This window comes from Cyprinodon tularosa, unplaced genomic scaffold (genome assembly GCF_016077235.1).
Source record: "Cyprinodon tularosa strain WSP-4 unplaced genomic scaffold, ASM1607723v1 ctg40, whole genome shotgun sequence".
Taxonomy (NCBI): domain Eukaryota; kingdom Metazoa; phylum Chordata; class Actinopteri; order Cyprinodontiformes; family Cyprinodontidae; genus Cyprinodon; species Cyprinodon tularosa.
Genome location: NW_024039119.1, coordinates 3,325,629 through 3,349,864, shown reverse-complemented (window position 1 = coordinate 3,349,864; position 24,236 = coordinate 3,325,629). Strand labels below are relative to the sequence as shown.

The 24,236-nt window shown below is 36.3% G+C and overlaps 1 protein-coding gene across 2 annotated transcripts in view; it reads left to right on the top strand.

The window, feature by feature from the left end:
• Nucleotides 1–16,875, top strand: part of LOC119791770 (natural resistance-associated macrophage protein 2-like) — a 39,495-nt gene extending 22,620 nt beyond the window's left edge. For both annotated transcript variants that reach the window (XM_038298062.1, XM_038298063.1), the window contains 8 exons: nucleotides 56–214; nucleotides 330–416; nucleotides 3,231–3,350; nucleotides 3,466–3,615; nucleotides 6,174–6,247; nucleotides 6,502–6,655; nucleotides 10,594–10,647; nucleotides 15,767–16,875. In XM_038298062.1, the coding sequence (XP_038153990.1) occupies nucleotides 56–214; nucleotides 330–416; nucleotides 3,231–3,350; nucleotides 3,466–3,615; nucleotides 6,174–6,247; nucleotides 6,502–6,655; nucleotides 10,594–10,647; nucleotides 15,767–15,832 (864 nt within the window). In that variant the 3' untranslated portion in view covers nucleotides 15,833–16,875. The remainder of the gene's footprint in view (nucleotides 1–55; nucleotides 215–329; nucleotides 417–3,230; nucleotides 3,351–3,465; nucleotides 3,616–6,173; nucleotides 6,248–6,501; nucleotides 6,656–10,593; nucleotides 10,648–15,766) is intronic.
• The last annotated feature ends 7,361 nt before the right edge of the window (nucleotides 16,876–24,236 follow it).

Here is a 24,236-nt window from a genome sequence, read left to right as displayed (position 1 = left end):
AATTGCAAATAAAACACAGTGATAGTTTTGTTTTAATTTCTTTTGTTTTCTTCAGTCCAGAGAAGTGGATCGGAAAAACAAGAAGGACGTAAAAGAAGCCAACAAGTACTTCTTCATCGAATCATCTATCGCCCTCTTCGTGTCCTTCCTCATCAACGTCTTTGTCGTCGCAGTCTTTGCTCAGGCTTTTTACAATAAAAACAACATGGAGGTGGTGAGTACCATGTTAGGACGTGATCGTCTTTTTGCTGCAGAGTTAAATAGCTTCTTTCTTTTTAGGGTTAATTGAACACATATTGATGATTTAGTTGTTGCTGATTGTGTTTTAGAACGCTGTGTGCAATGCTACAGGCAGCCCCCACACCGATCTCTTCCCTCTCAACAATGGCACTCTGGAGGTGGACATCTACAAAGGGGTATGTCTGCTCTGCTTTACTCCAGCAATAAACTCTGATACAGTTTATGCTTCGGGAATAGAAATGTTTTAAACAATAAGATCAACTAATGCTTTATTTTTTTCATCGTCATTTAATAACTTTCATAAGCATTCCCAATTTATAAGAGGTGTTATTCCTGGTGCAGTTGACATCCTGATTTTGTATCAGCCCCTTCTAGTAGCAGCTTTTCAATTATCTTAGATTCATTATAGTTTTTTAAATAATCCATACCTATTTAAAATGCATTGAAACTATTAAAAAATGTTTGGTCAAATGATTGCTGAACCTAATTGTAAAGAAATATATTTTCTTAAAATCTTTAGATGCATCTTCATAAAGTAGAACATAATCAAAAAGTACATCTGTTTTAGTTATTCAACACAACATTGCCTCATTTGAGAGTTTCTTTTCATTTCTGATGATTATGATCCAAAATCAGTTGGTCAAAAATTTGGGATGTTTTATGAAACCAATAAAAACATAATGATAATTGTGGAGTTAGGAAGCTGAGGCAGAGGCAAATTTAGCAAGAACACAGATTTATTTTACGTCCGTAGACTGACAGAAAAGCTCCTACTTGGGCAAACCCAGTACACACATTTATACCTCACAAAATCCCAACACACTCTCTCTCCCATGGAACCACCCCACCCCCTGCATAAAGAACTTTATCATACTCAAACATTTGGAAGAAAAACAACTTCAGTTCATCTAGGACATTCCCTGTTAGATTAATATTTCTTTCACTGGCCAGATAAACATTTCACAAAAGCTGCCTCCCGTTCACGGCATGGAGGAGGATGAGGAAACTTTAAACACTGATCTTTTATCACTCCCAGCTTTCCTTTCACCCAAATTATTCGGAGGAAAAAACATGCTTTCATACTAATAAAATAAAAAGTTATTTACTACAAAATCATAGTGATGGTTACCAACCTCACTAAAGGCCATAATTAAGGAAGCTGGTTGTTGATTTCAGTCATATTAGTGGAAAATTCAGTGGAAGTAAAAAAAAATCTGGTAGACAATTGTGCACAAGTAAAGTGTCATTGAGACCAGTATGAATCAAAACTCATGTAAATAATTAGGGGGGTGTCACAAGGTATAGACTGTAACAGGAGTCTGTGATTTAAACTTAAAGGAATAGTACACCCAAAACATGATTAGCCTTCATTTTCTACTCACCCCCATGCTGAACAACACTCTGGAGTACTTTTTTGATATCTCAAATGCATCTGGAGATCTGGGAGGCTTCTTGCTGTCTGCTGACATTCAAATAATGGAGGTCTATGGCGCCCGAGGCAGAAAGGTCCATAAAAGTCCACAAAAAACGTGTCAATATTCCTCCATACTGCTCGTCCAAAGTATTCCAAGTGTCCTGAGTGGGTAGCGTCCAGAATTTACTCGAAACGAAGTCATTTAGAATGTTTTTAGAGCATAAACAGTAGTGTATAGGATTTCCTAAAAGCGCGATCACGAGTCTACGGAAACCGCGGCAGACCAAACCAGATGAAAGTGCGCATTCAGCTCGGCAAAGAACTCATGCTCTTCCTCATCACTGAAGTCCTCAGACATTTTTCTTTCGTTGTTTCTTTCTTTGCACAGGTAAACAGCACATTTCTTCTTCTACGCTTGCATTATCGGCAGAGCAGACGCTGAATGCGCACTTTCATCTGGTTTGGTCTGCCGGCTTCCGTAGCGTCGTGAACGCGCAGGCGTGCGCTAGAGACTGACACGGGAGTGGATTTTCACTCCTGTCCCGTCCCACTCCCACAGAAAAAAATGGTGTCCCGTCCCGATCCCGGGCCAGAGTAGAAATCTAAATCCTGTCCCGTCCCACTCCTGGTGAAATTACTCCCACTCCCATCCCGCTCCCATTCAGAATGACTCCCGCTCCTGCACCACTCCCATTCTTGTTGTTTTTGAGCGCGGGTGAAAAACTCAGAGCGGAAGTTACTATTGGTTTGCTCCCGCTCCTGTCTGCTCCCGTTAATGTTTAATCCTGTACCGTCCCAATCCCGTGATCGTTACTAATACTGACTCCCATCCCACGAGAATCCCACGGGAATCCCACGTGAATCCCGTGACCCGTGGGATTCCCGAAAAAATGTCAGTCTCTAGCGTGCACTTTCAGGAAATCCTATACACTACTGTTTATGCTCTAAAAACATTCTAAATGACTTTGTTTCGAGTAAATTCTGGATGCTACCCACTCAGGACACTTGGAATACATTGGACGAGCATTATGGAGGAATATTGACACGTTTTTTTGTGGACTTTTATGGACCTTTCTGTCTCGGACACCATAGACCTCCATTATTTGAATGTCAGCAGACAGCAAGAAGCCTCCCAGATCTCCAGATGCATTTGAGATATCAAAAAAGTACTCCAGAGTGTTGTTCAGCATGGGGGTGAGTAGAAAATGAAGGCTAATCATGTTTTGGGTGTACTATTCCTTTAATAATTGGGCTAAGGCTACTCCTTAGCCATTCTGCTTCACAAATTGTATCATAATATAATTCTAGTTTTCTGAGAAACTGAATTATGTTTTCTTTGGCTAAGCGAGCTTTGGTTAGCTGAATTCATTCCTTTGAGATTTTTCACTGCTAGTGATTAAGCTATTCATCCAAGGTTTGCTTTTTAAATTTTAAAATAAAAGCAATTTTCAATTATATCCCGACTTTTTTAGAGGCACCTGGATTCAGTAATAAACATTATGTATTTAGCAATAAAAACACTAATAACCAGATGAATAAAAAGCTAGTCACTGTCTTTATTTTCTCATCTCCACAGGGGGTGGTGTTGGGGTGTTTCTTTGGTCCTGCTGCTCTCTACATCTGGGCCATAGGGATCCTGGCAGCGGGACAGAGCTCCACCATGACAGGCACTTACTCTGGACAGTTTGTGATGGAGGTAAAGAAAAACCCTCTGCTCCGCATGTTGCATGTAGTATCTGCTGCTTTACAGTGTTCTCAAACCCCAAATGCTGTCTAAAGCTGCAAGTTTGTGTTATTTCCTCTTTTCTCAGGGTTTTCTGAACCTGAAGTGGTCTCGTTTTGCTCGGGTTCTGCTGACCCGCTCCATTGCTATCACGCCAACCCTCCTGGTCGCCATTTTCCAAGACGTTGAGCATCTGACAGGGATGAATGACTTCCTCAATGTGCTTCAGAGTATGCAGGTCAGGGGAAGCAGTCTGATTGTTGATTTTTAAAGTTTTTCTTTTGGTGTCCCAAGCTTTTCCATGCTGCGGCTCCCAAACATCATTACTTTTCCCTTTGCAAACTAACAGACAATAATGCTAAACATGCAAGGAAAATATAACTTTTAAAATAATTTTCTCACTTTTATTCCCATTCAGTTGTATATAAATATACTGACGCTGCGGCACTATTATACTCACTACTATATTCACAATAAATAAAAAAAACTTTCTGCAAGGTGTTCACAATATGAACAGAACAAAACCTTCATTCAGGTATGTGAGCAGCTGTAGGGAAGCACCCTATGAATGGCATTACCCCCAGATTCCACATCTTCCATCAGCACCCCGCTCACGTACGTCGTGCATAGTAATGACAGATTAGATAAATAATTCTTATATTTCCCAAAAATTAAGACTGTTTAATTGAATGATCGGAGGCAAACTATTGGTTCTTCAACATACCAGGAAGAACATTTCTCATCTCCATCAAAATATTCATTTTATACAGAGAGGCTTAAAAGTTTAATCAAATACAGTCAAAACTTTCATCTGACAATTTAAATAAAAACTTCTCATCTCAGGCCTGGATGAAGAGATGCTGAGTTTGGAAGCAGTGAACAAACATAAAGTTATACAAACCATGGATGGTCCTAGTTATCCCTGTTCCAAAAATCCACAACAAAAAGAAATTATTTGGGTAGAAACTGAACATATGCTTGATTCTGATGGGGATTATTTTATTATGTCATATTAAATTAAGCGTTCATTTTCGCATGTTTTGCTCCTATGAATTTAATAATAATATTGTGCATGCTCTCCTCGAGCTCCGAGGAAGTCAGAGCAGAGCAAGATGGAGGAACAGCGGAGGCTGTAGGCTTTGCTTTGCGTAGGCGGTCTGGAACGGAGCGGGCGGAGTGGAATGGGGCGGTTACGGAGGATGTGGGATATTTTGGTTTTAGCCACTTTTACACTATGGAGAAATAAATTGGTACAGAGAGTTAGAGTTGGCCAGCACTTTGAACAGGATTGACATAACCACGCCCACTAACTAACACTTCTCAATAATTCATCAGAGACATTTCAGACCAAACTAGGGATACAGAGGCAAGAAGAAATAACACTTTATATAAGGTTTTTCTTCCATTTTCTCAGTAAATACATATGCCTCAGAGTCAAACCATAAGAGAAAGCTTTATCTTTTCTTTAATTAACCTGAAGCAGCCAATCAGGGGAAAGGGTTTCTATAGAAGCCACCCTAATCCCGCCCACTGATTGATCGATAAGGCTGATAGTTTTAATTATTTGTTGATGAGTGCTCTGCCTGGTCACCACTTATGTGAAGCAATTAATTGTATATTTCAATGAAGACATTTTAAAAATGTTGTTTAATGTCCAAATTGTAAAGGCATATTTCATTATTTGATTGTAAATTCTATAAATTGTTTCTAAATGGATTCTTATATCATTTATTAAAGATCGATTCATATGACCAAAGATCAGTTTAAAATAATAATTTTTCATTGTTCCGGCTTTAACTACCATTATTGAATTCATGTTTAAAGTCGTAGGGAAATCATATTAAGATGATATATAAATATAGGACGATATCGTCACAAAATTTTGAAAATGTATATTTTAGAAAGAAATCCTGTTTTAAAATCTGTATATTTCTTTGTCGTTATCCCTAGCAGGCCATTTAGTTATACGTCAGCCTGAACACCTACATTCGGCCAATCATATATCAACGGTCATCTGTCAATCAATTTTTTTCAGTCATAGCATCTTGATTCATATGTCGCAGCTAATTTACGCAATGGTTCAAATCTTGCTAATTGGTTAGCAAGATGCTTCTGAGAAACCGGCCAAAACCAAAATTGTTTGCGAACCTTCCGCCATAACAATCCTGCCCCCTTGATGAACAACCAATCACATTCATTTTATTCACTTGTGTAAATTCATGCACCACTCTGGAGAATTCGGAAATGCAGCGGTTGGAACGGCCGCTTCCCTACGACTTTAACACCAGGAATCCAGTTTTAGATCAGAACTGATTCTTCAATCTTTTAATTCTTATATCTTGAGAATTGGATTTGCCCCTTACAATTTGAATAGATAACCAGCCCTATTCATTGGTACATTTCATTATTTGTTGTAATGTTTGTTATATTTAAGTATTTAATGGTACATTTATTTATTTTTAATGTTGAATTTCTTTATTTTAATGGTGCATTCACATTTATTTGTTTATTTTAGTAGGTTTAAGGTTGAAAAGCCAGACTTTCACAAGTAGGTTGTTGCACAATTGTGGTGAGAGGGGGTTTCTCTGTCCAGCTGTCTTACTGTCTTGTTTTATAAGATTGGTTAAATAATAATCAGATCATGTTTTATGATACTGAAACAAAGAATCAAGATATATTTTTAGTAATATTTTCCTCCAACTGAGCATCCATTAACTCTGCCTAATGGCCACTTTAAAAAAATACGGTTTTATTTGACTTTCTGATGCCTTTATAGTTCTTTATCTCCTCCAACAGCTTCCATTTGCCTTGATCCCAATCCTGACCTTCACCAGTCTGACCTCCATCATGAACGACTTTGCTAATGGGCTGTAAGTAAAGCATGTCACCCTGATTCATTTAATGTTCCCACGGTAACTATTGGATCGGTTCAGCATTACGGGAAGGGAACTGAAAGATGAAAGGCTAATTATAGTGTTTGGATTACAGAAGTGAGATATTTGTGTTTTTCATAGAAGGTATAAAGGTTATATGCTCTATATTCCCTCTTTATGCCAAACCAAAACATTGCTTTATAAATACTGTAAGTTTTTTTTATGACTGTATTTTTCTGTTTTTATTGAAGGGCTTGGAAGATTTCAGGAGGCGTCCTCATTCTTCTGGTTTGCGCCATCAACCTATACTTTGTGGTGGTTTATGTGACTGCGTTGAACAGTGTCCTGCTCTACGTAATCGCTGTCCTGCTCTCTGTGGCGTATCTGTGCTTCGTGATCTACCTGGTGAGTTGTTATAAATAATGTGAAAAGAACCACTGGTGGCAAAATTATTAGTCCTTCAACTACCATACTTTGTAGCATTGGCGGCTGGCCAACAGAGGGCGCTAGGGCACCACCCCACACCCAATGACCCTGATTAAGACATGAAAAAAAAATAAAAAATATATATACCGTAAATTCTCTAATATTGGCCTGTATTCCAATAGCGGCCGGGTCTCTAATAATGGCCGGTCTCGCTGTCAGAGGAGGTAAATAATGGCCGGTCTCTAATACAGGCCGGGGCTATAAACGTTTTTTCTGGGCATACCTCAACATTATACTTGTGGTAGTAAGTAACATACAAGAACCACAGCCCTGCGCTGCTGGACGACAGGCCCTGAGTGCTGCCCGTCTGCGCGAGGAAGAGAACAGACACGCAGCAGAACATGAGGAGCAGCGCGAGTGATGAGGAGAATAAAGGGAGAGATGAAGAGGAGGAGGAAACTGAGGAGGAGAATTAAACAGAATTGGAGGATTTTTTTATTTTTTTTTTTACTTCAAACCAAGCGAGACATGGTAACTGTACTTTTTCAATAAATGAACCTAGTGTTTTATAGGTTCAAATAGACACAAAATCTCATTTTTATTCATTCCACTGGTAGTCTGTTTTGCTCAAATAGCAATAGAGGCCTGTCTCTAATACTGGCCTCTATCCAATAAAGGCCTGGACCGCGATGCACTTGAGTGAAATAAAGGCCCGGGCCTATATTAGAGAATTTACGGTATATATATATATGTGTATATGTTTTTTTTTATACTTTAATTTTGAATTAAAATGTAAAATATTTCGAAATATATCTATATATATTTTTTTGATGTGTAATGACTTGTAAAGCGTCATTCCATTTTTTGGTGGATTGGTGATGTATTTCCGCCCAGGGGCGCAAAAATCTTTGCCCATTGACTCTAGTTAAAGGTTTTACTTTGGGCAATAGCTCCTCTGCAATACAAACGTATAGGATAGCGCACCAGAGCTGCGCCCCGAGCTGACAGGAAGTGTATTTGCTCACCACCTCTTGCCACAGCGCAGACGTTTTGCGGGTGATTGACAGGTCGAGACGCGGGAGCTGGAGACGCATTGGAGAGAGAGAGAAATGGTGCAAGAAACGTCCTTTTTCAGGAGCTGCTTTAGCAAGAAGGCATGGCTAGCAGCATGTAGCTTTATTCTGCTTTCCTGCCTCCTTTTTCAAACGTTAGGTTCTGACCCAGAATGGATAAAGACAGGTAGAACTGATTTAAAGCACTTTTTAGTAAAGGCAAAGAAGAAAGAACAATCTCGGATTCACATGGAGAATAATATAACATAGTTTACTTTTTCTAGATGTTTGTTAATTTGCATAGTTGCTCATAAATAAGCACAGAACCAGGGTTTAGAAAATAGTTTTTATATATTAAAAAGTATAAAGGTGACGAATAGTTTCTCCAATATTAAACTGGTACATTATTTTTTTTTTAGCTTTGTGATACAATATTAGACAATGGAAAACACAGATTTGCCTTCACAAAGCCTCAGAAGGGCTAGATTTATGTAGCCTGGGTGCCATTCCGAACTTAGTCCCGCCCACAAGGTTTGAGGTCGGGAAGTTCGGTCTGGCTCTGCTCCATAGTAGCGCGAGTATTATCGCCCACTGTCAGGCGGGCCAATCAAATTGTCAGGGCGGGCTTTATACGATGATGGACAGATGACCAACAGTAACGTAATCAACCACGTTACCAAAGCGCGCTTGGGTGACAACAATAATGGCTGCCGCTGGAGAGTTTGGGTGAGTAGATTCTGCTATTAGGTCTGTTCTAGAAGATATCGACAGCAAATTAATTTTAAAAGAGGAACAGAGAAACGCGATCAAGGCTCATCTTCTTATTCTAGGCGTGAAACTGCACGCTTTGATTTTTGTGGACCGCATCTATGCCTCGCTTAACATACGTCACGCACTCCGTTGCTCTTATTGGTTGTAGGTCTATCCAATTGAGTGCAGAGGCATTTTTTTTCCTGGTCCGTTCAAAACACGCCCCATAATCACAGCTCTATGGAGCAGTATCAGACTCATATTCTGACTAGAATTGAGTCGGACTACGTCAGGCTAAGATTTATGTACAAAAAGAAAACATGTACATTTAATTTTTATATCTATATATATATATATATATATATATATATATATATATATTGTCATATTGTTTTTTTGTTGGCATTCATATAAATATAAATATACTGGCGTGGTAACTTAGTATATGTTTGTTTGTTTTTTCGTTTTTATTTTGAATTTATAGCCCCCCCCCAGAGAAAACTCCACCAGCCGCCACTGCTTTGTAGTATGATAGTTGGAGTTGACAGAACTTCCTCTTCTCTACATCTAGAGAAGAGAGGGAGCTCTGATCTTTTCTTCCTGCACAGTCTTCCAAATTAGTCTCTGTCTCAGCTCCTTCATCAGATTTTCTCCTCTTCAACTTCAAAGGTTTTCTGTTGGACCCAGGGAGGATTATTTCCCCTTTTTTCTGTTTACCAGTATGGATAGTTTTCCTGTAGAAAAAACTACACAGATGATTTTGGTTTTAGCTTTAAGACAAAAGCTTGTTGATTTAAAACCTTCTGGTGTTTAAGAGATTTTATGATGTTGCTTTCCCAAAATTTATCAGGCCCAAAGTTTCACAAGGGGCTTTTCCACAGATTTGTCAATTTAAGACAATTTACCCTTACAAAGTAAGCTAAACTTTAGCCTTATATGAACAATATATGTATATATATAGAAACTAGAGGGTGTTAGCTTTCAAATAATGTATTGCACATGTTATTTGAGCTTACAGTTCCTAAGTTATTCGCTTTTTCATTTGGGTATTTAAAATAGGCGAGGATTACCCAAAATGAGGTGGATGTTAAGAGGTTAAAGTCGTAGGGAAATCATATTTAAATGTCAAATCATTCTGGCTTAAACATGTATATAAATGTACTCTTTATCAGACTATATTGTAAAAATAGTCTGGCTAAACATAAATTTAGAAAATTTATATCTAAAAAAAAAAAATTCCTGTCTTAAAATCTGTGTTTTTTCCCATTATTTTCTGCAGGCCAGTTAGTTATACGTCAGCCTTTACACCTAAATTCGGCCAATTATATCAAATGTTTCATAGCTTCTCGATTCATATGTTGCAGCTAATTTACACAAAGGCTGAAATAAGAATTATGTCCTTCCCCATTGAGTTCCGTCCCAGTGTTCACGGGGATGGACGTCTGTGTCTTCAGCAGGCGTAGAGCTAACAGAACTGGCAGCGTTGCGAGGCAAGGGCTCAAACATGTACGGCTGGAAGCCTTCTACACCAAACCAAGCTTCTGCCGCTCTGGCGTCCTCTTCCACAACATCTTCGTCCCACTTTCCTCCTCTAAATAAAAAATTAATGACGGAGGAGACTCATCCACGACCTCCGACACTAAACTCTCCTCCTCTTGCATGTTTCCTCTGTCCATAGCGTTCCTTGACAGTGTCGTTTCTAAGTCACCAATTTAGTGCTACTTGGTCCCAATGGAATTTCCCATTGGGAACCTACTAGCACTAAGTTGCTAACTGGTTAGCAAGATGCTTCTGATAAACCAACCACAATCAAACCTGCTTACAAACCTTCCGCCACAACAATCCCGCCCCCTGGATAAGCAACCAATCACATTCACTTTATTCACTCACTTTTTTATGCCAACAGTGTTTGAAAGGGATTTATATTCTATGTGAAAGGCTTGGTTTTTAAATTAAAGGCTGTATTTTCCCATAACTATGAGATTGTACATCTGTAACTAATAATGAATCAACAACATATATTTACCAGGGATGCCCGCTAATGTCTGCTGTGATTAACAAGCAGTTTTTTAGTAATGGGATCCTGACCTCTTTCTTTTCTCTCGCTGTCTACAGGCTTGGCACTGTTTGGTCGCCCTGGGCGTTTCCTGCCTGGACTGTGGCAGCAGGGTAAGCAATCGACCTGCTGTGCTCATAGAGGAGCGCTCTGAGTACGACTCCTAAAGCCCAACAACACATTAACCGCCTGCATGACTCTTACCTCTGAGGGAAAACTGCACACAACCAGGACTTAATTTAGGTTCACGTAGGATTTTGGAGTCAGACTCTCTGCTCTTCCCATGTTGTTTCCATGTTGGGCTGGATGTCAACATCTGATGCTTTTTTAGGACGTATCGCAACTACATCAGCATAATTGAGCCAGACGTTAGTTAGAAGAGATTTATTATTGTGTCATGATCTAAAGCAGCATTTTTACAAGAAAGCAGCGTTTATATAAAATCTGTGAAAATTACCTTGGGTTTAGCTAACATGCAGGTTAATGTCTCTAATTACAACAAAGACTCCAAAACGTGGAGCAGCGTTACACTCCATCCAGATGGAAAATGGGAAAAAGAGACAGAATCTAATGAAATAACTCAAATCAGAATCCGTTTTCTTTGATGAACCATTTCACCAGCTGCTTGAATATTTTAATGCTAGCGCAATATGAAACAGACACCAGCCATTAGCAGCACAACATTCTCACAATATAATAAGCAATATCTTAAAGACAAAAAGATAATGTGCTTTCAAGTAAGTTTAGTTCCTGCAAAACTTCCTGGATTCCTTCTTTTAAATCAAATTAAGTGGAACATTTATTCTGCATATATAAAGGAGTTCATTCCCAGTTTATTTCTCACCCTGACTACCTCACTGTGCTCTGCTGTTTTATCCAAGTGAAACATCACATTGTTTTTTTTTGTTTTGTTTTTTCTTGCATCTGCTATTTTAGAATTGTTACTTGATGATAAACATGGATTGTTTAAATTTTTGCTACAAATGCTATCCAGCCTGTTCTTTGATGTTTTTTTGTTTCTGTTATAAACTGACTCTGCTCCAGCGTGCAAACAATGCTGAAAGACTTCCATCTAATTGATATGCATCAGGATACGACGCTTGTTTTGTTTTGTGTTTCCTCTTTGCACGGTGCGGATTTTATATCATATCAGGCTGAAGCAGAGTTTCATTTTCAGTCAGTATTTACAAAATGGTTTCTTTAAAATATCCTCAGGCACTTTAGGGGGTTCAGTCTCCACTAACTTTACTGCTTATACAGGTTTGTTTGTTTTTTCTGACTGCTGTTGTTTTTTAGTGCCTCAATAATCCATAAGTCAACTGTTGCATGTTAGAGTTTTAACTTTTATAGGAGGGATTTCTCAGGTTAAGGAGTAAATTTCCAAGCACCTTGAGCTCAAGGCCATGTCGATGTTTCTTGATGTGTGTATATTCATGTTGGGTTTTTTTTTGTCCCTATAAAAGGTCTTAACATTGCTATGCTGGTATGATGGAAGTAGGTTTGTATCTGAAAAAAATATATACAGAGAGAGAGAATAATAATAGATAATTTATAAATTTTATTATCACATCTTTTTAGATTAATAAACCAAACATTTAACATTACCTAACAAAACTCCATCCTGTAAAATTTATATAAAAGATTGAGGTTAAACGCACATAATTAATGTGTGTTTATGTGAAACCTTTATAGGAAATGTTGTTTTTCTATCTTGAATTGTCTATTTTAAAGATGTGTGTGTACTTTTTTTGATCTGTTTCACTGTAGATATTTCAAAGCTTTGGATATTAAACAATGAATAACAGAAATAAACATATGGAAAAAAATTGAAATGGAAGGAAAAAAGACAAAGAAATGTAATTTTTCCCATTTATAGTTTGGAAGAATTATTTAAAATGTTGTCCTAGTATAGTTGTGATTGGTTTAAATGAGGAAAGTACCGGTGATGCTGATCTTTTGCAGTATTTTAATGATGTAAAACATTATTGGGTATGGAGAGTAAAAAGGTTAAATCTTTTTCACATTTTGTAATTTCATTTTTGTAATTTAATGGAGTTGAATTGGTTCCAGAAAAATCTGAGTAAAATGCTTTTATTTTTAATAGGATAGTATAACAAAGCATTAAATTGAGCAATATCCAAGTGATGTGGAGATGGTGAGAGATGGGAGCGCAGTGTTAAAGGCCCAGTTAGGGATCTGAGTTACGTTCAGGATTTACCGTCACGCGGAGGGACCTTCCTCTCTGTAATCTTAAGCCGCACTCAGCTTCAGATTTAAACATTTTAAGCTCTTTTCTTCTACGTTAAACAAATGTGTTTCGGGGTTTCTTCACCTCACACAGTTTGGTGTTCCAGAAAAAGGTAGTGATGTACACTGAAGGTGTTGTGTGGCATTTTCCTCATTTCTGCTGTTCTGCCATGCTGGATGAAGCACAACCATGTGTCCCAAATAAAAGCTAACTGTGGATATGTGGACATGTGTTGGAGTCTTCTGTCTTAGTGTCTAAAACTGAATGTTTTCTCCATACAGAAGCTATTCTGCAGTCAGGGACTCAAAGCAATAAACTGGTTTTCCTTAGATAAAAACCTTTTTTAAATTCAATTTAATTCAGTTTATTTATATGATGCCAATTCACAACACATGTCATCTCAAGGCACTTTACAGTTCACCAGATCATACAGTCAAATTGATTCAAAGTTTTCTATCTAAGGAAAACCAGTTGATTGCATCGACTCATTGACTCGAAGGCAATCTCTCACACTAAGCATTGTAGCGACAGTGGAGAGGAAAAACTTCCTTTTAACGGGACGAAACCTCCAGCAGTTTACCAATCTGACTGGATGGAACTCTCTCTGTAAAGAGCCTTGAGATGCCCTTTGTTTTTAATTGGCGTTACATTAATAAACTGAACTGAACTGAGTATCGTAAATGTGCACAACCCCGATGCACACTGGAAAAAAACTAAAATCTCGATAAGTCATTTTTTCTTAAATTAAGTGCATTTGTTCTTGAATTTAGGAGGTAAGTGGGACACTTCGGCAATGGAACAAGACAATTTACATTTAAACAAAGAAAAAACATTTAATTGTCTTATTTCAAGTGCATATTGTCTAATAACCTTTTTTAAGAGTAAAAATGCTCACTCCATTGGCAAATCATCTTATTTACCTGCTCAAATTAAGGGTAAATATACTCAATTAAAGACATTTTTACTTATTTCTAGATCGTTTTTGCAGTGTGAGTTTGGGTTAAAAAAAATCCACCATGTCGAATTACTTTAAAGTTAACTGAAAGATAAAATCCATGGAGCCATTTTTTTTCCCCCCAAGTTAATAGTAACTTGGCTGCATATGTGTGAACAACCTTAAACTAAAAGGCTGAAGATGCACATCGTGTGCAAAATTCAGTTAGTCCCCTTTTCCAGGAATTTATATTCTTGACTCTGCATTTTCTCTGCAGCCCTCTAATGGACCCCCTAGCCTTTCTCTGATAATGCAGGTGATCATTGTAATCCTTCAGGCTACCATTTCTCCATTATTCTCAAGGATCTGGGCTAAAACAAACCAGTATTTTTTTGATTTGCCTTCTTTTAGGGAAAGAAAAGTGATCCCACATTATGATGCTGACACCAGGATCCCAATGATTATCTGTTACCGCTCTGCAAACCAAGGATTTATTCTGCTGAGGTTCATTTATGGTTTCAGTTTTAGTGAAACTTGAATTAGAGATGTACCAAATAAGATTGAATGTTAAAATTAAACAATTTGATCAGATTTAGTTTGTTATTAGTTAAAGCTTTATCTCATTTTAGAAACCAAGGCATCGTTTTTGTTATTCTTGTTGACGGATATTGTTTTTATTTTAAGGAGATCATTTATATGTTCCATCAAATATTAATATTAAATCTACTATAGCTGCCTTAATTGAATGAACTAGGGATTTGTGTGTGTTTGTTTGATAAAAAAAAAAAAAATTACGATATTGATGACAAAAAATCATCCTCTGATCATTTAGATTACTTTTTCTAAGAACATATTTCATACAAGCAAAGTCCCAGACATGACTGGAACTGAGAAAAGGCAGTGCTATACGGGAACCGCCTCGTGGCGGGGCCCCTGGCAGCCGAAAGAAAGCGGCAACTGCAGCTTTTTGTGGCATGCGTGGCCTCGGTAAATCATTCCCGGATGAACGGTTTGTACTGAAATCTCGATTACAACGCAAATTGTAGTTGTTATTTAAAGAAATTTATTGAAAAATATCCTTGAGGAGGCGCTGAATTATAACTGAAGTGGAGGACTTAAACACTGAGCCTTGTGGAATTTGCATTTGTTTTATTTACATGGAAGGTTCTGTCTTTAAGATTCAGTGCAGCTCCAGTCTGTCAGATTCTGTCCACTCAAATGTTGTTGCCACACTATCAGCAGAAAATCATACTTTAAACCTGAATCTTCAAGGGGTATGAATATTTCTGCAGCTCTAGCAAAGGTTTATCATTTTTTTTAGGGTTTAGAAACACCACCACATGAGATTTTGAACACGAGTCGAAGCAGCAGGGATCCAACAAACTTCCTGCACTCCAATGATTTGACCTGAGGTGAAGCCTTAGTATGCCAACACCTTTTAATGTGAATGTATTGAAGAAGCCCGAATGGTACGGAAGAGGATAAGGGCCACTAAAAAAAAAGATGACTGATTTTTGAATTTTATTTCAATTTAATATGGGAAAAAGGGTCAGATTTTAAAGTTACATTTTTTGTCAAGGTAAGATAATCTGCTCTTCAAAAACCAAATTTAAAAGACATGATTTACCGATGATTAACATCCACATACTATTAAAATCAAGCACTGTGACGTTCTCTACAGATGTTTCCGGGTCCTTAGATGATCAAATCAAACAATTTTATGTGCAACAGAAACAGTAAATATTATTATAAATATGCTGTGATTCTAGCATTTATCAGCATACCTGTTAATATTTATCTGATTAAACCTTTCTGTTTGATCAAGAATTTTGTAACCTAAACATAAATGCCACCTAAATAACACTGCATTTTTTAACATTGCAGAGGCTAAATGTATTTATTTAATTACATTTTAAATGAATCAATTAAAAATCTGAAAAAAGATGATTAAAAGCTGATTTATTTTTAATTTCTCATGGATGATACATTTATTTTGCTTGTATTAAAAAAAAATAATAAACTAACCATAGTTTGTTTTTCCTTCCTCCAGATGCTGCACCACACAGACATGTACTTACTGACCGACATGGAGGCTGAACCGCAGGCTGAGAGATAGTAGGACGCCCGGTGCAGTCTGACTGCAGACTAGAGGGACCGCTGAAGCTTGGCCAGTATTACCTTCTCTTCAGCCCTCAGTGTCTGACTCCTGCTAAAGTGTCCTTAATGCACCAACAGAATTTGATGGAATCGAAAAAAAAAACGCCCAAATGCTTTATCATTTTTCCTGGACAGCAGTGTGTACTAAATGATCTGCGGGTGTAGCAGAGGGAGAAAAATGCCCTGAAAGCCTGAAATAAAAGAGAAGGAAAACATGGTTGACAACAGCACTCTACAGCTGAGAACAGATGATTTCCAGTAGATAATCAGAGCTATAAATGAGCCAGTGGTGCCTGGATGTGGGTATCCATCAAACCCACTAAGCTGCTGCACACTGCTCTTCATATGTAGCTATATTTTATTTTTCAACATAAATAATATATATTTATAACCCTATAATCCATCCATCCATACTGTTAGTCACAGTATGTTTGGAGTTGTTTGCTGGGGACCAAATAGTTTGTTATTGTGCTAAATAAGCCTGATAAATTATTATTTAGGTATTTTTCCTGACTCACAGTCGCTGATAAATATAAGCAGACCCTCTTGATAGCACTTAGTTTAGGTCAAACCTTTAGAATTTTTTATGCAAAGGTGCACAAAATAAGTGTTTAATATTTTGGAGGCACTCATGGGCAGCTGGTGATAATGCACTTAGCTTGGGAAACAAGCGTGCTATGCCATACTGAGAAATCAGCCTTAATCTTTATGTCCAAAAATGTCAGATTTCTTCGTTTCCGTTCAGCAGAACACTTCTGATCATATGTGATGCAACGTCTGCCATGCAACACAAACTTAGAATGCACTGGAAATACTAATTGAGGATGCGTAGGTGTCGGGGTTCAAAGACGTGTTTAGAAGTAAAGATGCCTTTTAAAATAAACTCACAGATGAGAATGAAAGGAATCCCTGATTTAACCAGAGATGCATCAATCAGACAATTCCTGGGAGATTTGTATGGAGAGAGTTTTGTTCCATTATTGTTGCATGCAAAACAACAAATCATTTTGTAAATGGAAATAAAAAAAAATGAAATTTGAAAAAAATGTAATTAAGAAATTAAACTGAAAGTCTTTATTATTTAAAAAAAAGGGGGGGCTCTGGAGTAAACTTGCTGGTTTATAAGTTTGTTTTTTCTTTCAGTTCATTTTTTCAGAATAATTTTTTATTTTAGCATATTATAAAATTTGTTTTACAAACTTTATATTTAAATATTTTCCTTTTTTAAATAAATTTTAGTCTTTTGGATTGAGTTTTATGAATTGCATTCTTTTCAAATTATGCTTTCGGCATTCTCTTCACCTATGGGGGCGGGCTTTCCTCTGAACTAAGGAGTGAAGAGGCGTTTCTATGGAGTTGCTTGAACATTAGCAACATTTTTATTGGCCAATGTGCGCTTCAAGAGCGAGCCTTTGTATCGGGCCTTAAGTGAAAACAATACGATCAGTGAATAACAATATGAGAAGAATGTAATCAGTAAAACTCAATCTGAAAAACAGGAATTTGGAGGGAAAAAAAATGGAAATATTAAATCTGAAGAAAATTCTAAATTTGAAGAATTAAAATTTGAAAATATTAAATCTGGGAAAATGTTTTTCATAAAAGACAGAAAATACATTTGAATATAGATAATTTGAAATGACATGAAACCACAACAACGAAGCACAAACTTAATCTGAAAAATAGATTTTGATCAATTTTCAGTTTTTTTTCTCCATTTATAAGACATGTTCTTTGCTTGCATCAACAATAAAATGAAATTTTCTTTTACATCCAAATTTATATTATATATTTATAATATAATATAATCTACAGTTATATTCAATATATTCATACATACTTTGTAAAGTGATTTATTCAAGTGACTCAATTCAATATGATTTATTTAGATTAATGAGACAGATGGATGTTTTTTAGCCTTAATTGGGATGTTTTTCTAAAAAAAGATTTCAGATTTGGATATTATATAAGACCCATTAACAAATCTAAGCTTAAGGAAAAGTCTATTAAATGCTTAAAGGTTGACATTTTTTAAAAGTAAATGTAAATGTTTCACAAAAAAAAAAAACAGGATTATATAATTTGTTAAATATGACTATATAGAGTAGGTGTGGATCCTAAAAGAAATAAAGAAACTGGAAGATTTTCCCTCAGAAAGCTTGTGAAAGGTTTTTTAACTAAAGAAAAGGGCATCAGATAAGCTTGTTGGTGCATTTGTGGACAAAAAATGGTGGGAATTCTTAGTTTTGCTGCATCAGATTAATGGGGGGTAATTTTACCTGCTGATCACAAATAAACTACAACTTCTAGTGGATCAGTGCATCTCTGGTTAAAGTACATCTACGTTAATATCGGCATGGTTCAAAGCAAGGTTTGAGATTTTGCTTCTAAAAATGGTTGACGAATTATTTGTTTTTGAATAAAGCCGCTTTAAAAGTTTTTGCTCAGGTTGAGCTAAATAAACAACATTTCTATTCCTGCTAAGAACCAAATATTTTTTTTTATTTTAAAGCTAATTAATTAAAAAATAAATTATTTTGTTCCTTTGTACTTTTTAAAACAAATTTAAAGTTAAAATGTCAAATTTAAAGGTTTGTTAGATATTGTAAACTGAACTATTTTGTTTTTATTTATGTTGTGTCACTTTCTGTATGTTGGTGTAAAATATTTAAAGGGCCCATTTAAATGGAGGCAGCAGATATTTCCTTTATTTAAAAAAAATGTGAAATATTTTATAAATTTTTTTTCCCATTACTTTCTGTTTCCTGATGTGTTGAGAATCAGCATTTTCATTTACGGCTGCCAGTGTAGACAGGATACAGTAACTGTACTGCAGGAGGATTGAGGCTCTTAAAGCGCTCAATCTGAGGTTAGCGGCTGCACATGTTTGTGTACAAGAGCCAAACTCAGCTTCAGGCACGCAGCATCAGGTGAGAGAAAATAATGCTGAGATGAAATTAGCTTCTTTAGGTGTTTCATAGCTTTCATCATAATCTGTAATCACTAACTAAAACCAACATAAATGATAAATCTGCTGCAGGGAGTAACTTAAACATATTTAACCATCTGTTCATGTAACTTTCATTTAATCTCAACGTTACCGTTTTAATCTTTTTATCTGGGCTCAATTCTTCTCCATTTCTTTTTCTCATTCTTTGCTTTTGCCGTTTCCTGTGTTTTCGTTTTAGATCATCTCAAAAGAGATGCAACAACTGGTTTAGATTTCTCCAAACGCTCGGTCTGTTACGGGGAAATGTAACATTTCATCTAGAAACAAATGTAAAGTGGAAAACCTGGCAGCTAAAATGAGCTGCTGTGGCATTAATGGAACAATGTTAGACGTTGACTGGTACATGGACAGTAAGCACATCCCCAGAGTTATTTTCTTATTTGATTTCTTTTTTTTCTTACTATAAAAATTGTAGAGAAGTGTTTTGCTGTCACTAAAGTAGATCTATTTTTGAAAACTATCATGTTATATCGCATAAACCTATTTGCTGCATATCTACTCAGGAAGTACAGTGGCTGATTTCCCTTGGTCTCATCTCCATGTATCATTAATTATGCAAACATTTGTTCAATTTTTAATTTTAACACATTGTCTTAAATAAACGTATTTGTTCATTAATATTCATTCAAAGCGGGGTTCCCATAGTAGGGGCTGAGATCCCTCAGTGGTCAGGAGACACAGATTGGTGGGGTCGCTAATTGGTTTTCACAATCAATGTGATATGAACCCTGGGTTATATGGGAGGCCAAATTGATCATAAAATAAATAAATGCTCATTTTTACCATGAAATGAGTAAATGTAGCATTTATGTATTTATCTAGAAAATGTCCCAAATTTGAGCTGAAATTATTCATTATGATTTATCATTATAACTATTATTTATTTATATTAGTATTTGATTAATAATCTAATAATTAGTAATGGTAGACTGACTAAACATACAGATGTGAGCTGTAAACATCAAGTATTAACAGCTTTCCTATTAAGATTATCTTATAGATAGATAGATAGATAGATAGATAGATAGATAGATAGATAGATAGATAGATAGATAGATAGATAGATAGATAGATAGATAGAAAGAAATAATTGTATGCATGTATGATACATGCATATAAAATTCCTTTAAAATGATCTTTAAAGGTTTTTTGTAATACATTTATACAAAAAAGTAAATATATATACTTTTTTTCAAATGTTATAATTTCGAAATGTTAGTTGTCTGTTATTTTGAAATAATCAATTACTCAAAAATAATAATAACTGCTAGATGAATCTGTTACTGAAATAATCAATAAGGTGCAGCCCTACTCAAATATGACATAAGCAATGAGTGAAATGATCAATTAATCAAAAGTCCAATTACATGGATAAAAACTAAATGTAATTATTTAATTGTAGTTATTTTAAAATGAATATGTCTAAATAAATATAGACTTAGGTTAATATGTATTTTAGTAAAGTTGCTGAAATGTTTGGGAACCTCTGGCATGGAGGGATACGGATGCTGCTGCGCTCTGTGGATGAGAACATTACCACCTTCCACTGAGAAGCATCCTTAACGGAATGGGACGGCAGAGTGGGAAAGAAATCAACCAGATCCTCTAGATGTGGCGGCCTTCCTGGTTGAGCAGATGTAGAGTTATTGGAGCCTCCATGGATGCTTTGTTACAGAAAATACCCCATAGTTTGAAGCACTGGCGATTTCAAGCTTTTAGCCACCCTGATAATCAATTTTCTCCCACTCCTCTTAAAGGAGTCCTGCTAAAAGCCCGCAACCGCCACCATCTGGATAAAGTTATCAAGTCTGTAAATGTATCATGTTATAACATGATGGTGCTCAACATTTATTTTCTTTATTACAGCAAAACATTTCTGTAAAGTTGCATTTAGACAAAATAACATCAATCAGGAGACACTCTGGCTCACTCTGACAATAAAACCTGAAACCCTGAACAGACATCAAACCGAACTTGAACCGTAGTTGTTTTTCCACAGTGCCTTATCTTTTCACCAGCGAACCTCTTCTAGTAAATGTTTGACACACTTTTATTTTAATGTTTATATTTAAAAACAAGAGAAAGATGAAGAGGATATTTAAAAGCAGGAGCTTTTAAAATAGTATTTCATGACATTCTAAAAATTGGGAGCATTTGGATAAATAACGTGTTGCTTAAGGATTTTAGATTTACTCATTTTAATTTTGGTGTACTTTGTCCGTAGCCATATTCTTTTCTGATCTTAACTCATTAAACTACTGAGGTCTTATATGCTGATTTATTTTTAAAAGGATTAAACCGAGCAGGAAGGTCCTCCACTCAGAACAACCATCTGTATTTAAATGTTTTAATATGATTTTTCTTCTGTCAAACCAAAAGAGCTGTGCTTCCTTTTAAAGCTCTACGGTAAAACAATAAATGTTATTATTTATTTTTGGTGTCATGTTTTTTCATTAAATTACACTACAAATGGATAAAACATGTGAATTGATGTCCTTAATGTATTGTGTGATGTTTCTGCATAAACTGGATTTCAGTCTAAAGAATCTTCACAGAGCTCAGAAATGTAGAGGTGGGATGGATGGACTATTGTAGACAGCAGCTGTTTACTAAAAAAAAACAAGCAGCATGTTGTTTTAAATCATTTTACAAGTGGTAAACAAAAATAATTCAATATACAATTTTTCATAACTTATAATATATGACATCTGTTTGTTCAAGAAAGTTCAAGTTTAGGTCTGAATTTTATAAACTTCACCGTCAAAAGTCCTAAACAGACATGAAAGCTTTAAAACCTCTGATTATAATTAATATATATGTTGTGTTTTTTTTTAGTTAATAAAGTTAAATAGACTTCATTTGTATTTTGATTTCATTTGTATACCCATCAATGGTCTACATTTGACCAATGTCCTAATTGGACCGTCTGAAGCTAAATCCACACAATAAAACTTCATGGCCAGGTTTCAGTCTGGCTTTAGGTACATTTGAGGAACTCAAGTGATCTTTGTCTTTACTTGGTCTCTAAGCTGTTTTTCAAAAGTAGATTCTATGTTAAGTGAAATTACAGATCCCTTTGGACTCTTGAAAATGATTCTGGTAAAAAGTAACAACTGAAATCAAGTAAAATAAAAAAAAGTACCAGTTCTACATTGTACCTGAGAGAAGCTCTCCAGGAGGTGTGAGTTGAACACGACTTTGACTGAGGGCTCTACCAGAGTTTCCCAGCAGACCCTCACTATACACTTTGGCTTGCCATGTCTGTTCATTTTATTTTCCTCTTTCCTATTCAACTGACCATAAGGTGATGATCAGTGGAAAGCTCTGCCCCTTCCATTACCTAAGACATGCAGCCAAAGTTTAGAAGATGAAATGGTGGTCATACTTTAAACAGCATTAAGATGCCCCATAAGCACATTCTCAGGCAGACGCAGACCAATTAGCCACCCAGAACAAACAAGGGATGGCTATTTGCTTGGAATGGTCCTAGTAGGATGGACCTCCATGCTGCTTAAATACATTAGCACTCCAACTACTGATTATTCTGGTGCACGCCAACCGAAATGACAAAGACTCCTGGATAGGTGTTGAAATGTCTTCAAATAACTGAGTGAAAGCCAGGTTGCATTCTGATTTAAGCCTGCTTTGTAATTCAGCACTAAGCTTTACTCATTCACAGCTACCCAATCATTTATACTGGAAAATTTATATATATCAACATGTAAAAAAAAAAACAAAAAAAAAATCATGTTAAAAAAATGTCATAACTGTATGAATATTATCTTGATAATTGAAAACAGATTCTCTTCTTCACATAACCCTCTCCATTTATCTGGGCTTGGGACCAGCACCAGGAGCACATTAAGGCCCCGTCCACACGAAGTCAAAACGAACACGAAACGCTGATATTTTCCAAAACGTTTGCCGTAAAGACGGAGACGTAAAATAAATGTGAGCGTCCACACGAATGCATGAAAACGCTGCAAAATGTATGCCAGGCCTGTAAGTGGCGCTGTGGTGCCAAAGCAAAAATAAGCGACGAAATGTTGGGCATGCGCACTAATATTTATACATGGTTGCCCTGCGGGTCCATTTTCGTGGTTAAGTCAAATTCAGGTGCAGAACTATGTCGTCGATATTGCTCTGTTCTTCCTGGAGATATTCCAGAAGAAGAAGATTCTGTTGTAAGCCCGACAGCAGGGTGAGTAGCATTAGCAGCAACGGCGCCATTGTTGTTGTGATGTGTCGCGCATGCGTGTCAAGCACTGCTGTCACTTTTACCTCTTGTGCACTTTACATGGAACGTGCTGCTACTAAGTATTGTACCCCAAACACAATTTTGTTGCCTTTTTTTGACAATGACAATAAATTCTTGAATTGAATTGTATTAACCAAATAAATTAGATAAATCATTAACTTGATAATCTTTGATTTATTTGCATAGATAATCTGTATTTCAAATAAACAGTTTATGGAAATGGATCAGTGCATATCTTCCTTTCTTTTTGTGAAGACTTTATTTCTGGAAAATGTAGAATTTCTTTTTTTTTTTCCACCAGGCCACCTTTCCAGAGGGGATGATTGAAATAAAATGTTTTTTCTCAAGTAATCTTTGTCATTTGACTTTGTCTATTGTCAAACTAAAGGAGTGAAAAATAGATTATTCAGTTGTATCGCCCAGCCTTATATCTTGGAATGTCACACAAAAATTTGAAAAAAAAAAAAAAAACTTTCTCTGCTTTTTGTGTTTGGTCATACTACGCACGTACTGTCAACTTTAAAATTCCAATGTTTAGCTGAGAGTGGACCACTTCAAAAGCAAGATTTTAAAAATTACAATTTATATTTTTCCAAGCAGTTTAAAGCAAAGTTTAGTTTGAAAAGAATGTGCAGGAAGGATTGAAAAGCATGTTAACACGGTAATGTAGGCTTGAGTTCATTATCTGACGCATGCATATACACACCAGGAACCTGGAAACTTAAAAAATACTGAATTACAAAAAACATTAAAAAAACAAACATGTTTCATTGATATATATACAAAAATGAATATTAGGAACTATATTTATCAAACATTATACTGGGCAAGTAAAAATAGTTTCTGGGCAAATGAAATGTGAAAGTCACTTGCCCAAATGGCAAATGGTAAAAATCCTTAACGTCAACCCCTGAATAAAGGGTGAATGTCTTGCCCCTCAGAGTCTGATCAATCGTCTGCAATATTTCATTTACCCCCCTGTCTTCATCCATGCTGCCATCAGCGTTTTCCTATCAACAAACTGAACCCTAACGGATGGTTTCTCTTCTTGATTTCCCTGTTTTGTTACAGCTGTTCCATCATCCTGTTGTTAGT